The 15,723-nt window shown below is 33.9% G+C and overlaps 3 protein-coding genes across 4 annotated transcripts in view; 2 read left to right on the forward strand and 1 right to left on the reverse strand.

The window, feature by feature from the left end:
• Accoas (acetyl coenzyme A synthase) overlaps positions 1-12,350 on the forward strand; it is an 82,056-nt gene extending 69,706 nt beyond the window's left edge. Inside the window, exons 1-10 of one of the 2 annotated variants that reach the window (XM_083042210.1) lie at positions 1,790-2,116; positions 3,150-3,365; positions 5,602-5,797; positions 5,879-6,258; positions 6,427-6,619; positions 6,707-6,862; positions 6,933-7,100; positions 7,175-7,364; positions 10,642-10,887; positions 10,963-12,350. In XM_083042210.1, coding sequence (XP_082898336.1) covers positions 2,028-2,116; positions 3,150-3,365; positions 5,602-5,797; positions 5,879-6,258; positions 6,427-6,619; positions 6,707-6,862; positions 6,933-7,100; positions 7,175-7,364; positions 10,642-10,887; positions 10,963-11,159 — 2,031 coding nt within the window. In that variant the 5' untranslated portion in view covers positions 1,790-2,027 and the 3' untranslated portion in view covers positions 11,160-12,350. Of the gene's footprint in view, positions 1-1,789; positions 2,117-3,149; positions 3,366-5,601; positions 5,798-5,878; positions 6,259-6,426; positions 6,620-6,706; positions 6,863-6,932; positions 7,101-7,174; positions 7,365-10,641; positions 10,888-10,962 lie in introns of those variants that run through there. The other variant, XM_083042209.1, reaches the window with a different exon arrangement.
• On the reverse strand, positions 7,359-9,251 carry LOC145938522 (beta-enolase). Its single transcript, XM_083042225.1, has 5 exons — positions 8,743-9,251; positions 8,489-8,622; positions 8,173-8,418; positions 7,642-8,089; positions 7,359-7,490 (listed from the first exon to the last, which is right to left on the reverse strand). The coding sequence occupies exons 1-5, from the start codon at positions 9,102-9,104 to the stop codon at positions 7,391-7,393; spliced, it is 1,290 nt and encodes a 429-aa protein (XP_082898351.1). The 5' UTR covers positions 9,105-9,251; the 3' UTR covers positions 7,359-7,390.
• A 234-nt stretch (positions 12,351-12,584) lies between the features above and the next one.
• LOC145938520 (inositol monophosphatase 1) lies at positions 12,585-15,410 on the forward strand. Its single transcript, XM_083042222.1, has 6 exons — positions 12,585-12,808; positions 13,730-13,863; positions 14,344-14,603; positions 14,738-14,843; positions 14,923-15,074; positions 15,170-15,410. The coding sequence occupies exons 1-6, from the start codon at positions 12,752-12,754 to the stop codon at positions 15,274-15,276; spliced, it is 816 nt and encodes a 271-aa protein (XP_082898348.1). The 5' UTR covers positions 12,585-12,751; the 3' UTR covers positions 15,277-15,410.
• The last annotated feature ends 313 nt before the right edge of the window (positions 15,411-15,723 follow it).

Here is a 15,723-nt window from a genome sequence, read left to right on the forward strand (position 1 = left end):
TACGCCCCATGTGACGGCACCCTAATGTCTTAAGATGCAAATACGGCTCTGTGATTGGTTAATCACATCTTAAGATTGTACTTAAGACAGTCTAAAGCCTACGACACACGGTACGATTTTTCGTACTGGATTTGATAAGATTTAGGCCGGTATTCATAGTCCGTTCTTATATTTAAGATCGTCTTAAGATCTCGTTCAACCAATCAAGAGATGCTATGCGAGCATTTGATTGGTTAAACGAGATCTTAAGACGATCTTAAATATAAGAACGGACTATGAATACCGGCCTTAGTAAGATATTAGAAATGCTGCATTCTGATTGGTGCATTTTTAGTATGTTACTAAATCTTATCAGATCCAGTACGAAAAATCATACCGTGTGCCGTAGGCTTTAAATATAAGAACCGACTATGAATACCAGCCATGCTCTATTCACACACACACACCCACACACACACACGCGCACCACACGCGCGGGCGGGCAAGGGAGGCCTTCGGCCCCCCTCCCGCACCCACCCCTTCGGTAGGGGTGCCTACCAGCACGGTGCGCAAAAGAACAATGGGCAAAAGAACTGTGCGCAAAAGAACTGTGGGCAAAAGAACTGTGCGCAACTTTATGTGTCTACTAGCACGGTGTGCAATTGCAACGTATGCAATTGTACTGTGCGCAAGTGAGCCTCTCCCAAATTTTTGTACGTGCAATGGCCTAGGGGTCGATCATGTAACTTTTCTTTAGAGTGAAAACGTGAAAAGTGAAAAATTTTGCTCTGTTCCGCCAATCACGCATTGGTTTCCATAGTGAAATTGTTCACTTTTCACGTTTTCGCTCTAAAGAAAAGTTACATGATCGACCCCCTGACGAATTGGGAATTTCTGTATCATTCAGGATCATGTTGGCAACCCTGAAAAGTTCACTTCAGGGACGCTATTGTTCGCGCTATACTGAAATGTATTAAATGTTACTTTGTATATTCTGCGCGGATTTCAATACGGTAAGCCTCAAAATTAATTAACATAAATATTGTTTACGATCGTTTTAGAATATTTTATGCAGATATATGTATAAATAAGAAATTCTTACTATTCATCTAGGAAAATGAATATGAATGAATGTACCATTTATCTCTTTTATTAAAAATAAAAAAATTAAATCGATTAAGATGATGTAACGATGCGATGAGAGAGAAATGAGGAATTTATTACAATATATATAATTATAATCATTATATAAACATTTTATCTTCCGCGCATAAAAATGACTTTAATTCTAATATTTTAATTTCACTGAAAGTATATACTGATCGAATTAAATAATTGAATAATCGAAAATTTCATTAATCGCACGTATATTTATATATATATACAGTATATTTGAACTTTATATATAACTGGAGCTTTTCATATAATCATATATATATATATATATATATATATATATATATATATAGAGAGAGAGAGAGAGAGAGTGAGAAAGAAAGAGAAAAAGAGACAGAGAAAGAGAGAGAGAGAGAGAGAAAGTCTCTCTTATTCTTTTAAGCGCACGCGCATTAGAATAAGTTTTGTGCAAGCTCCGTCCAAAGTTTAGCAAAGGTCGTTATAAATAAGCATAAATAAAGCATATATATATTTCTCTCCATATAACGTAAAATAAACTTTTCAATTATATATTGTATCGAAAGAGAGACACGTGTAGATGAGAGAGCGATACGTTATTGCTTTCTCTCTCGGATCGCACCGGAACCACCGGAACGCCAGAGCTCATTCCGGTATATATGTATATATATAGAGTTCAGTATGTGGTACAGTGCAATCAGTCGCGGTTTATCAGCCGAGCTGGTAAAGTACGCTAGCTCGTTTACAGCTCAGGAATTCGGACAGTCTCTTATACAGCTTGTCACGATAAAAATTTAACATTTTACGATCGACACAAGTCGCGGACAACAGTATTCCCTTTATCTTTCATCATCTTTTGATCGGATCGTTGAATTTTGACAGAAGCGGAAAGGAAGCGAAAAAGGGTGAAAAACATGGCGGATAAAATATACTACCCCAATCCGGAGCTCACGAAAAGATCGCATTGCAGTAGCATGGAACAATACAGGGAAATGCATAAACAGTGAGCATAAAAATATGAAATTTTAATGTAATATATTAAAAGGACGCCGTTTGCGTATATCGTTCTGCTGATAAATATCAAATTTGAAAATTGAAACTACGTCGAAACTATAACGTCGTGTTATCGCGATGCAAAAATGCGACGCGAAATGCAAAAGTATATATAAATAATGACAGTCGCGAATATAATGTTTATTCGTTATTAATTCATTTGTCGGATATTTTAGAATCAACGATAAAAAATAAAGAGACATCGTAAGTCCAAAACTCCTCAAAAATGAACGTTCGAGGTTGTTAATCATAGGAAAGAAAATACCGCATTTTTTTGTACGTACAGTACTGAGAGTTTCGTGCTAGATAAATTGGACTGTATTTCAGACATCGAAATTGATCTCGAGTCTTTATCTGGACGCTCTATAAACGACACGAATAGTAAAGCGCGGTATCGATCCTATAAGGGTGGGACAAATTTCTCAGTTTGAGGAACATGCGTTTCTTCACGTACAGTATTAAAAATATGTTACTCTCTTTTTCAAGCAACCGCGTTAATCAAATCTCTCGCATTCGATTCGATTAATTTTACGAGCGAGAATTCTCGCAAGCAACGGGATGAGAAAATTCTCTGAATGAGAGAGAATTCGTTTAAAGTATATTGTCTACAATTTTCGGTATAGGCTTATGACCTATTCGTTTCATCCATAATTTATTCCATTGAACTGCGAACTCATTTAATTAATGCCAAAATAATGTGTAATAAAAATGTGCATAATTTGTGGCTTACCAAACATGCATAAATTTGTAAATACAATGGAATAAAAAGTTATGTAAGAAAGCAGTGAATTGATTCGTTAAATACGAATCTATTCTTATTCCAATAGCAATACTTATTTTAATATAATTGTATATTAATAAAGAATAATAAATATATCAATGATATCAATAAAAAATAATAAATTATCGATTGTTTTCACGTATTACGAAATGAATCGAAGAATAAGATAGCACGAATTGAGACAAATTTGTTTTCTTTCTAGATCTGTAGAGGATCCAATGAAGTTCTGGGGCGAAATTGCCAAACAATTTTATTGGGAAATGCCAGCGATAGAGGACAAATTTTTCTCATACAATTTCGATGTAAACAAAGGAGATGTTTTCATAAAATGGATGGAAGGAGCAACGACGAATATCAGCTTCAATTTGCTCGATAAAGCTGTAAAAAGCGGACATGGAGATAAAATTGCATTTTACTGGTAAGACAAAGAATATATAACAGTTAATATATAAACCGATTAGAATTAGATTTTTTTATACAATAAAAATACGATTCGGATTTGATAACAATCATTCTTATCGAGATAATGAGACCAATCGCCCGACAGTTCATTTCCATGCAAAGTATAGGTATATCTTCGAATGGTAGACGCAAGTCATTCATACTACAATATATTATTTACGTAAAATCGTATATTTAATTTTTATTTGCGTCATTATTACTTATAGATATGCCATTAAGGAAATTTTTAATGCGGCACGTGTGAAACCCGTTTGCCTAATTAATAAAATTTTTATAAATTTGACCGGTACTCGCGAGAAATGTCAATAAGCGAAGAAACGTCAGTTTCGCGATATCACGCTTCATACATATTTAATACCCGGCCTCAGCTACTTACGCCGGATTACCGATCATCGACCATCGATTATCATCGATAATGTCATCGAGAACGTCAATTCAGTACCGTATATCGCGTTATCTAAATCTCAACTTTTAGGAATCATTTTTCTAATTGCAAATAACGGTGCAATTATATTCATTGGACGCAATGTTGCAACTATTTATGAAAGAGTTACATGATATCCACAATACCCATAGTCATTTTTCGAAAAAATTTGATATATGGATTTTTTAATGGATTTATATACCTGCATCTTCATTGGCTAGCGAGGCGCATCGCGCGCGATCGCGTCATTTATTACATCACTCTCACGCGCGAGAGCATGATTCAGTCACGCGATATTCGTATTGAAAATTTCGTTAAAACGCGATCATGCTCTATTACTCGATATAGAAGAGATATGCGAGATATATCATAAGAGTCACAAGTGTTATATAAACATAATGTAGGACTAGAAAACAATTTACATTTGGTCGACACCACAAAAAATCATTAAATAAAAAGGCATCACAATAAAGTACAACGGGATGTAGATGGAATTAGAAAATAGTATAAATATGCATTTAAATTAAATTACGAGCATAAATAACGAAACGAATAATAGAAGACAATACGTTAATGACATGTATATATTGTACATAAATTATCGCGTTTAGCCCTGAATTTAGAGAGGAGACAAAGGCTATACATACTTTCACGCACTGTAACAATGTTAAAGGATATTATCTTTATGAGACTAACAATAAGATCAACCGCAAGAGCTTAGCCTTGCGGCTGTATATAGAGTACAGAGAATATAAACGTGCGAAATATTATCTATATGAAACTAAGATCTCAACCGCAAGAGCTTAATTTTGTGGTTGTACATGTATGGAATATAGAGAATACAAACGCGAGAAATATTATCTATATGAGAATAAGATCAACCGCAAAAGCTTATAGTCTTGTAGTAGTATATATAGAGTACAAAGAATAAAAAAAACATGAAACATTAATCGATTTTTTAATATAATACTGATTAGTATTTTTAAATATCACTAATCGTTACATCTTTATATCTAACGATAGTTATCTTATACGAAGAAAATTACCTGTAATTTTGTTTTTATGATTTATTCTGTTTTATTTATTTATAAGTAACAGACGATATTGAAAAAAGTTTAGTTTTATTTTATCGGTCAATTCGCTTATTAACCCTCTTCTAATTATTCGCGACCTGCAATATTGTAGATAAGCGCAAACTTGCAAAGTTTTGATTTAGTCTTATGTAATATAGTTTACATTTCACGATAATGCAGATTGTATGTGTGTGTTACGTTAATATTATCACTTGGATTTTTCTAAATATAATTATACGTAGCGTGACACGAACATTTTTATAAACTTGATTTTTTGTGTTGTTAATTGCTCAAGATATTTTTAATATAGAAAATATAAGTTTAATATATATTGAGAAAAATACATGCGCGAGACTCTAAGCAGCTCAGAGAGCCACTTTGAACATTAATAATTTTAACTTAAGGAGAATTGTCTAGAACAAAAAGTTCTAATTATATATAATATTGTTTCTAATCTAATCTTTCTTTCCAAAGAACAAGATGAATATAACTATATGCATATTAACAAAATACGGGTATTTATCTCATAAGTTAATCGCTATGATTAAAAAGTTAAATGATATTTCCCCGAAATAATTTCAAATTCATGTAGATATATATCCTTGCAATTTCTTACATGCGAATGTGTGAATATATTTTCTTTTCTTGATCAATTTTCATCGATATTAAGATTTTGAAATGTATTATATCACTAGGGAAGGAAACGATCCGGAAGATTATTCGCGACTGACGTATAAAAAGCTGCTCGAGGAGACATGTAGATTTGCAAATGTTCTCAAGTCGAAGGGTGTGACCAAGGGAGACAGAGTAGTGATTTACATGCCGAATATCTTGGAGCAACCGATCGCAATGTTGGCTTGCACGAGGATAGGGGCGGTTCATAGCGTGGTGGTGAGTGAAACGCCTGATAGCGAAATAAATAACAGTCAGTGAATGAATTAATACGGGAAAAAAGACAATGTACGTTTGCAGTTCGCAGGATATTCGTCCGATTCTTTGGCGGAACGCATACTCGACTCCAAAGCCAAAATTTTAATTACTGCGGATGGTGTGTGGAGAGGTGAGAAATTACTTCTGTTGAAAAATATTTGCGACGAAGCCTTGGAGAAGGTCAAGAAACAGAGCTATCAAATCGAATGCTGCGTCGTCGTCTCGCATTTGAGAAGACTCAACAATCCTCAGGGTAAGATGAATGGTGTGAACGGTACTAGCAACGGCGATGCAGAGCTGGCCAATGTTTCCTGGGACAACGATCGAGATGTTTGGTGGCATGACGAGATGGAGGACGCAGAACCGAGCTGTTATCCAGTTTGGCTGGCAGCCGAAGATCCACTTTTTATCCTTTACACGAGGTACGAATTCTTTGTACATATTCGCGAGTTACTGCGGTTTCTGATCTGACAGAATAAATAATAGGGAAAATAGAATCGATAAAATAGATAATTTTTTTACATAGCTCTTTTAATTTATCCCTGATTATTATCATTGATTATTATTTCTCTTTTTCCCGATCTATATAGCGGCTCTACTGGAAAACCAAAGGGACTTCTTCATACTACAGCAGGATATATGATTTTCGCAGCGACAACTTTCAAATATGCTTTCGATTATAATCCGGGTGATGTTTATTTCTGCACTGCTGATATCGGTTGGATCACAGGACATACTTATGTGGTTTACGGACCGTTGGCGTGTGGTGCAACATCTGTCTTGGTACATATACATTTTTCACATTCTTTTACATAGAGCGTACATTGATTTTGTTTTCTTTACTCCTGATAAATCCGCATTTGTTGATAGTTCGAGGGTATACCCTTCTATCCGGATAAGGATCGATACTGGACGGTTGTCGATAAGTACAAGGTCACGCAATTTTATACGGCGCCAACGGCTATCAGATCATTAATGAAATTTAGTGATGATTATGTGACGAGGCATAGTCTAGCTTCGCTTAAGGTAAATCTCAAAGAATTTATCTCTCTTGATTGGCTTAACGTACAGAAATTTATGCATATATGCGTTTCAGGTCCTTGCTTCAGTAGGTGAACCAATTAACAGCGAGGCCTGGCTTTGGTATTACAATGTCGTTGGCCACGGTAAATGCAGCATATCGGACACTTTCTTTCAAACGGAAACTGGTGGTCACGTAATCACACCGCTACCAGGTTGCACGCCTATGAAGCCAGGCTCAGCGGTAAATTATTTTTAATTATAATGATTTCGCTTTGTACATATCATATATGAATAACTTATTCTTAACATATGTAGACATTTCCATTCTTTGGGGTTTTGCCGGAACTTCTCGACGAGGATGGTCACATAGTAGAGGGTGAAGGAGAAGGGTATCTCGTCTTTCGACAACCATGGCCGGGTATGATGCGAACTCTCTATGGAAATCATGAACGTTTTCAGAGTGCATACTTCGAGCGATTCAAAGGATATTACTGCACGGGAGATGGTAAGTTCATTCTTTCTTTTCCCCCTTTATACTGGACTTCGATATCTTAGTCCATTGTATTTGGCCTGGTTGCCGAGTGCATGCTCGATTCTTAAAATTTGATTATACTTGGCCATTCTTTCAGTCCTGCAAACATTTAATAGATACGATTTCTACTGCAATTGAGAGCGCTAGATGAGAATAAATTTAATAAAAAAAAAGATTATAGTGATAGATAAATCGCTTTGAAATTAATTCCAAACTCTTATTCTCGACATATTCGTTCATATCGCATTGCCTGCAGGGTGCTCCAGCGCTGAACTGATTAGCGCCAAGTCCAACCGCCATATCAGCAACGAAATTGTCTTCTGTTTCACTGTGGCTCGCGCTCACGATATAGTCCCATTTTTTCTGTTTTGCCTTTTTCGCACAATCAATGACTTCTGTTACAGTGCCAATCTGCGACATTCTCAACACGAGACAATTCGCTATATCCCTATCCATTGCTTGTTCGATTCTTTCAGTATCCATTGCGGTAAACTCATCGCAGACCACTTGAATTCGTGACCTATGATTATTTGTGAATGTGACCCAACTCTGCCAATCCTCTTGATCGAAAGGATCTTCGATCGAGAGTATCGGTAGGAAATCAATCATGTATTCCAGATATTGGGCTTGCAAAGTTTCAGGTTCCAAAAAATTGGCGGGATCGGAATCTTGTTTCTTAAATGCTAGATCGTATCTCCCTGACACGTGAATATAAAATGCTTTCGTTAGGTTATTCTATTGTTTATAATTATATAAAACGGAAAAAGATGAATAGTGCAACCTTCTTTATAAAAAGCGTTTGCTGCCACGTCCAATGCTATTTTAATCTTGCTTTTGTAACCCGCGTCTCTGATAGATTCGATCAAAAGATTCAGGGCGTCTCTGTTATCCGTCAAGTCGGGAACGAAGGCTCCTTCGTCGCTAACCGGTAGTGGGCCTCGTATATTTTTCAATTCAATAATCTTTCTCTCTAGCACTCGATATAGTTCAGTGGCCATTTTTACAGCCTCGGCGAAGCTTTGAGCACCTATACATATACATAAAAAGTAATATCCGGGAAGTTTAGATTGTGCAGTATTCGAATTTCGACATATTACCTGTAGGTAATATTGCAAATGCTTGATACGGTAAATTATTGCCAGCATGTCGTCCTCCACTGATCATATTGAAACGTGGTACAGGCATTTGGTATAGCTCAGGTAGTTCTTCTTCGGCCAATTTGGCAATGTATCTGAAACGAGCGAACGATTTTATAAAATTTCAAATAAAAGCGTGACGAAAGCGTTGAAGAAAGCGCGTAACTGATTAAATTAAATCTGCAAATAAGGAATAACAGTAAATTAATGACAACTTGTAAAACGGGAGACATTCCTCCATTGCTGCGGCTTTGCAACAGGCTACAGAGAGTCCGAGTATGGTGTTCGCGCCGATATTCGATTTATCTGACGTGCCATCCCAAGTCTTCAGATGTTCGTCTATTTCCCTTTGTTGAAAAACCTCCAATTCGGACTGTATCAGCCGTGGACCAATTTCATTATTAATCTTCTCGACAGCTTCTAATACCGCGATCTCCCGCGCCTGATACGGATTCATCATCACGGTGGAAGCTACCGCTGATCGGGCCATACCGATATCGGTAAATATTCCGACTTCTAAGGCCGGCTCGCCTCTGCAATCAAATATCCGACGGGCCCTGATTCTATGAAGTGCCATATCTTATATTGATACTTTCAAATTATGTCATGACGCTAATATATGATTTAAATTAGATATTCGTTTTTGCATGGATTTCACTTATATATTAGGCCTGCGACTTGATCGCGTGATTACATAATCTGGCAATTTTGTGACTATAACGTGCTGCACGCATAGATTTATGACAACGAGACATGACGGAATGTTCGCAGCCTCATTCAGATGTATTCAGACGAAATGATATATCAAAACAAATATATGTGAAAATAAAATGACAAAGAAAATTATCATTCAAACGCTCTACTTAAATTAAAACGTAATATCAATATGGTATGATTGGCTATGAGAGCAATAGCGCAGTGTGTTAGGCGCGGTATGTTTAAAAAAATTTTTTTTAAAAATTTTATTTAGATGTTTCGATACATATGAGACGTATGTTTCGGCTCTTTTTTTTAGCCTTCTTCAGCGCAATACAAAATTAACAGCGCATGAAATATCATTAAACAGTAATATATGGATTAAATTCGGTAAATTTAAGAGACCGCATGTTGGGGTGCAGTGAATGTCAAAGTGGTGTTCCGTTTCTTGACAAATACACAGTGTCGACATAGTTGCATAATTATAAGTAACTATAATGCGATAATTGTGTTCATTTTGAAGCTATTCTCATTGTTAAATCTTACTTCAGAAGAAATTTTATTTTAATTTACTTGTTAATTTTACAGTAGGATTATATGGCTTCCCATTTTATGTCAACACACGCTTTTTCATATTATTTTTATTACACTTTTAAAGTCTTTGTCGACCTTTTTAGATATTTATTATGTTTAGTGTACTGTTTGATACCGTTCGGGTTAACTCTGTATGGCCGAGATAATAGATTAGTACATTACCACCTTGCGTTGCGGTCGAATCGATGTTTAATTCGAATATTGATAGTGCTTCGCTGATATGGCTACCAAGTTTTTATTTTGTGAGTTATCTTTAGTACTTGCACATTGTACCCCAATTATTGTAAATTACCCATTGGTAATAATATTCCTTAACCTCAGATGCAGCCACATAGAATATAATTTATGGTTATTTGTCAAGAAACGGAACACCACTTTGACATTCACTGCACCCCAACATGCGGTTTCTTAAATTTACCGAATTTAATCCATATATTACTGTTTAATGATATTTCATGCGTTGTTAATTTTGTATTGCGCTGAAGAAGGCTCAAAAAAAGAGTCGTACGTCTCATATGTATCGAAACATCTAAATAAAATTTTAAAAAAAAATTTTTTAAAACATACCGCGCCTAACACACTGCGCTATTGCTCTCATAGCCAATCATACCATATTGATATTACGTGTTAAATATATATACATATTTATAGAATCCAATTTTATTATATAATTCTATTCCAATCTTAAGAAAAATCTTAAAATTAAAAAGACATTGAATATTTGTATTATCACAATTTAATATCGATTTAATTGTTATGCAGTAATAGAGTCAAACGATGAGATTTAAATTCAACCCCTCTTTTGTGATCTTTTATGATTTTAGGAGCGAGACGCGACGCAGACGGATATCTATGGGTAACAGGTCGTATCGATGATATGTTGAACGTTTCCGGTCATCTAATGTCAACAGCTGAAGTCGAAAATGTATTGGCGGCACATTCGTCGGTAGCCGAGGCCGCAGTAGTCAGCAAAAAACATGCTGTTAAAGGTGAATGCTTGTATTGTTTCATTACGCCGAGTGATGGGAAGACGTTCGACGAAAAATTACAACTTGAGCTTAGAAAGAGAGGTGAGTTTTGCAGAATTAATCGATTTAATTATATACTATGCATGTTATATTACGTTAATAAAATGATTTGAATAGTACGCGAAAGGATTGGTGCATTTGCTACACCGGACGTCATTCAACATGCTCCAGCTTTACCGAAAACAAGATCCGGCAAGATCATGAGACGTATGCTGAGAAAAATCGCAGCAGGCGACGAGAATATCGGAGATACATCTACACTGGCCGACGAGACTGTCATCAAACTTCTCTTTGAATTAAGGCCAAAAGTTTAAAATGTATTTCTCGCTTATAGGAAGATGAAAGTATCTTGAGAAAACTTTTCGCATAATTTTGATGAATGTTGACAACATGACGCACGATTTCCGAATAATTTCATAAGATAAAAATAATATATATTTAGATTGCACATTAAAAATATCGAGTCGGTCTACGTATTCGCACAATATTGAAGACGCACTTCAAGATTTTATCAATTATTAATTTAACCATTACGAACGTACAAATGTATAAACGATATTGTTATCTCTTTTTTCGTTAATCGAATTCTATCTATTGTCACTCAAACTTTTAGAGTGATTAGAAATATGAAAGTTATTATTATTCTTTTGATACGTCTCTTTTTTATTTTCTTCCATTTTTTCAAAGGAGAGAAAAGGGACATGTCAAAGGAATAGATTGTTAATAGAATTACAGGATAAATAGAATTAATTGATTAAATTATTGGTTGCTCTTCTCAAAGAGCGGCTGCGATACATATCTTACGTAAGCATCGCTAAGTTGCCTATAAATATTTTTTTGTTAAGCTATTTAAATTTAAAATTAAGTTGCAAAACAGAAAACGCTCAATGCAAAAACTATAGTACACAGCACGATAGTAGACGATAGATAAAAGGTTGGTTGCACAATTACTAATAACTGTTATTACTTAACAGAAGTGAGCATAGCACATGACTACCTGACGCGTATATATATATATATATATATATATATATATATATGTAACTGACGGATACTGCAAAAAAAAACGGTATTCTGCTTCCTGCAATTTAGTGTATATATAATATGTTATAATTATATTTATGTATACACACAGGGTGTCTATATTACTTGATGTACTGTATTTTGTTTCGATTACATATTCGTTGAATATGAGCTTTTCGAAATTGAGAGATAAATCTTCTCTCTTCGCTCTCGAGTATAATTCAAGGAATAGCGTGATTGAAAGAAGATACGGACATACGGACGTACTTATGAATGAAAGTTGCCTCGTGCTCCTTTTTTGGGAGTCACGTCACATACATATCATTCCTTGCGGAACAAAACAACTTTAGGTGTGATAATAAATGTATATGTATTGTACGCGTAAAGAGATATATAAAACAAACAACATAATTACAGATATGCCTATATGTAACTATAGACATATATGTATATATATGTTCAGAATATATCAGAAAAAATTACGATTGTTCTGTTAAATGATGAAAAGTATTTCTTTTCTCAACATCTCCTCTCCTCTTCTTCTCATATATACTATGTAGAAAGAACAGATATTTTAATTAATTTATGTGCATGTATTATTATTGTGTTCAGCTCTTCCCGTTTTTGTACGAGAATCGATTCACACGCGACCGTGGTGGTGGGAGACAGAGTGTATATATATATATATATATATATATATATCGAGCGATTACGCATTATGTCTGAATCTGAAAGCCACGATGCTTGATGTCAGTGCCAGCTGAGCGTCGATAGAGGCAAGTCTTTATGGCGGAAGCTATATAATTCCAGAGTGAGCATCGCTGTACGGTTGTGGAATTCCATTTATATAAGAAAAAAACGCTGCTTGTAGCTACAATAAATCATGGATATCGACAAGTGTTACATTGAGATTTTACAGCTTGTGAAGCAGGCTGGTTCGGTAAGTTAGACTAAAATGCGAGTCATCTTTTCGCTTGTGACAAGATATGCAGATAGGTTTTATCAATGTTATCGCGCGTCTGCCTCAGTTTTTTTTAAATTGTGCGCAATGATATATTATATTCTGTCTTAGCAAACGCAAGTGTTATTAATCGGCAGAAGCTGATTATATTTTGATACACATTAGTAATTTATATATATATATATATATATATATATATATATATACATATCGTTATTTTCTCAATTTTAATATCTCTAAGATGCCGCAAAAAATCACACAATTTTTCATGGCGTATCAAAGAGATTACGTTACAGATGCAAAATAATTCGTACATAGTGTGAGAGAAATATATAAACGCGTAATATATGAGTAGTTGCAGAAGAAGCTATATGCCTTTAAAATCTTGGTTTTTTGCCATAAATATTCAACATTATAATATTTCCGGCGACGGTATATGATATTTATGATGGAGATAAGGTTCTACATACTATATATTCAAATGAAGGATTGAAGGAATAGGCTAATAAGAGCCGGTGCGTTGAAAATAAGAACGCAAAAATTCGTATTCCAAAAATAAAATTCTTATTTCCAACGCACCGACTCTTATTAGCCTATATTAATTCCTTCAATCCTTTAGTATAATATTTGTTTACGCGTAATTCTTTGTCACAGCTTTAAAAAAATTATCGAAGATAGAGAGAGAGCGATTATCGATTTTTAATTTTTTACACAAATGCTCCTTATTGTCTTATAAAAGAAGAGATTTAAATTTTCTTTCAACTATTTTATATATATTATATTTTATTATAATTTATATTTACATATTTATATAATATATTATATTATATATATTTTATATTTATATATATATAAAATATTTATTATATATATGTATATATACATTTTTTTTATTTGCAGATTGTCAATGAAAAGATTTATCAGCACAAAGATGTATTTACAAAATCGTGCGACGTCGATTTGGTTACAGAATGGGATCAAAAAGTAGAGAAACTTTTAATCGATGGAATATCATCTAAATATTCTGATCATAAGTAAGTAATTAAATTTCAATATTTATTATATGCTATATGAATATATATAATTTGCTATATACCGGGTGTCCCGAAATTAAATGTGTAAAAAAGTTCTTTCTAAAAAAAAGCTCCTCTCACGATGACTTGATAGATAATAAACTTTGCAAGATATATTGAATATATTTCGATTTTCTATTTTTTTCGAACGATTTTTTATATACACACAAATAAAATTCTTGAACTTGAATTTTTGAACAATCTTAATAATTTTACGTGTAATAATAATGATTACAAAATATTAATACTGATAATGTGACGATGAAAAATACAATTCAACAATATATAATTATTGTATAAGAAATAGATTTCGTAATAGTCAAAATTTTAAAAACGTCTTGAAAACCAGAAAGCGAAAGCTAAAACTATTTGAATTACATATACATATAGAAGAAGAAAAACTTATATATTTTGTTCTCATATTTATATTTAAAAAAATAGATTCATCGGCGAAGAAAGTACTGCTGCAGGTCAAAAGATAGAACTAACAAATGCGCCAACTTGGATAATCGACCCAATCGATGGCACAATGAATTTTGTTCACGGTTTACCACACACGTGTATATCGGTTGCGTTGCTTATTAATAAAACGACGGAAATAGGAATAGTATATAATCCGATTTTAAACCAGCTTTTCACCGCTCGTAAGGGTCAGGGCGCTTTTCTTAATGGCGCCCCAATTCATGTATCTGACAGAAAAGGTAATTTGCTCTAATATTTCTAGAAAGTACTAAAATGCAGATTAATCTTTGCGATCTTATAAATCGCTCGATGATTTTATGCGATTTTAATTGACAATCTGTTTTTATTCTTCTATCTAATGTCGTTATTTTAGAATTGCGTAATTCACTGGTGATGGTAGAAATGGGAACGAGCAGAAATCCGGAAAAAACGGAAATAATATTGGAAAATATAAAGATACTTATACCACGTGTTCATGGGTGAGTCATATTTACATATATTTAGCACAGAGAGTTTATTCACTGAAGAAATTTATTTAACTATATGCGTGCATTGCAGATTGCGATCGATTGGTTCGGCAGCTTTGAATATGTGTATGGTAGCTCTTGGTGGTGCTGATATTTCTTTCGAATTTGGTATACACGCATGGGATATTGCAGCCGGAGATCTTATTGTTCGAGAAGCAGGCGGTGTATCGATAGATCCAGCAGGTATAAACCCAATTGCACGATATTATATTTTAGTATAAATTAGCATAAAGATGCTGAGCGCTAACACAAAGAACTAACATTTATTTTATTCTTAGGAGGTCCATTTGATGTGATGAGCAGAAGGACACTGTGCGCATCATCGACTGAATTAGCTCAAGAACTTTCCGAAATATTAATTCAGTATTATCCAGAGCGAGATTAAATGAAGCGACTTAAAAATCTTGTATAGTAGTACGGTAGACGAGGAAGAATTTATATATTTGTACGAATGTCAGATTGGATCATTATTGAAGATAACGCAAATATTTCCTAAAAGTAAGAAAAATAAATTGAAAATATATCTATATAGAAGATTGTAAGTTATCTACTTTATTTTAGATTCAAAAAATATTGAATTATCAATTGTTTCAAAAAATTTAATTTGTAAAATAATTTAAAAGACAATGTGTAATAAACTTATTTATGTACTTATACAATTTATAAAATCAACAGTTTATATGTATAATAATGGTATATTTGTGAATAAAAATCTATATAGAAAAAGATTATTTGCTGATTTAATTCGAAATTGTTACTATGAAAATAACTACATGTTGATCTCAGAGACAAATATAAAAAAATATTTTTATCCCCATGCTCATGATATTGT

This window comes from Prenolepis imparis, unplaced genomic scaffold, assembly GCF_030444845.1.
Source record: "Prenolepis imparis isolate NDT839.2.m4 unplaced genomic scaffold, iyPreImpa1.0 SCAF_7, whole genome shotgun sequence".
Lineage (NCBI taxonomy): Eukaryota > Metazoa > Arthropoda > Insecta > Hymenoptera > Formicidae > Prenolepis > Prenolepis imparis.

Bases quoted from the DNA above. Each gene is read 5' to 3' on its own strand.
- LOC145938520 (XM_083042222.1), top strand. From the start codon at position 12,752: ATGGATATCGACAAGTGTTACATTGAGATTTTACAGCTTGTGAAGCAG. The intron at 14,844-14,922 runs GTGAGTCATATT...CGTGCATTGCAG, and splicing joins CTTATACCACGTGTTCATGG to ATTGCGATCGATTGGTTCGG. The intron at 15,075-15,169 runs GTATAAACCCAA...TTTTATTCTTAG, and splicing joins TGTATCGATAGATCCAGCAG to GAGGTCCATTTGATGTGATG.
- LOC145938522 (XM_083042225.1), bottom strand. From the start codon at position 9,104: ATGGCACTTCATAGAATCAGGGCCCGTCGGATATTTGATTGCAGAGGC. The intron at 8,623-8,742 runs GTTGTCATTAAT...CGCTCGTTTCAG, and splicing joins GAATGTCTCCCGTTTTACAA to ATACATTGCCAAATTGGCCG. The intron at 8,419-8,488 runs GTAATATGTCGA...GTATATGTATAG, and splicing joins ATTTGCAATATTACCTACAG to GTGCTCAAAGCTTCGCCGAG.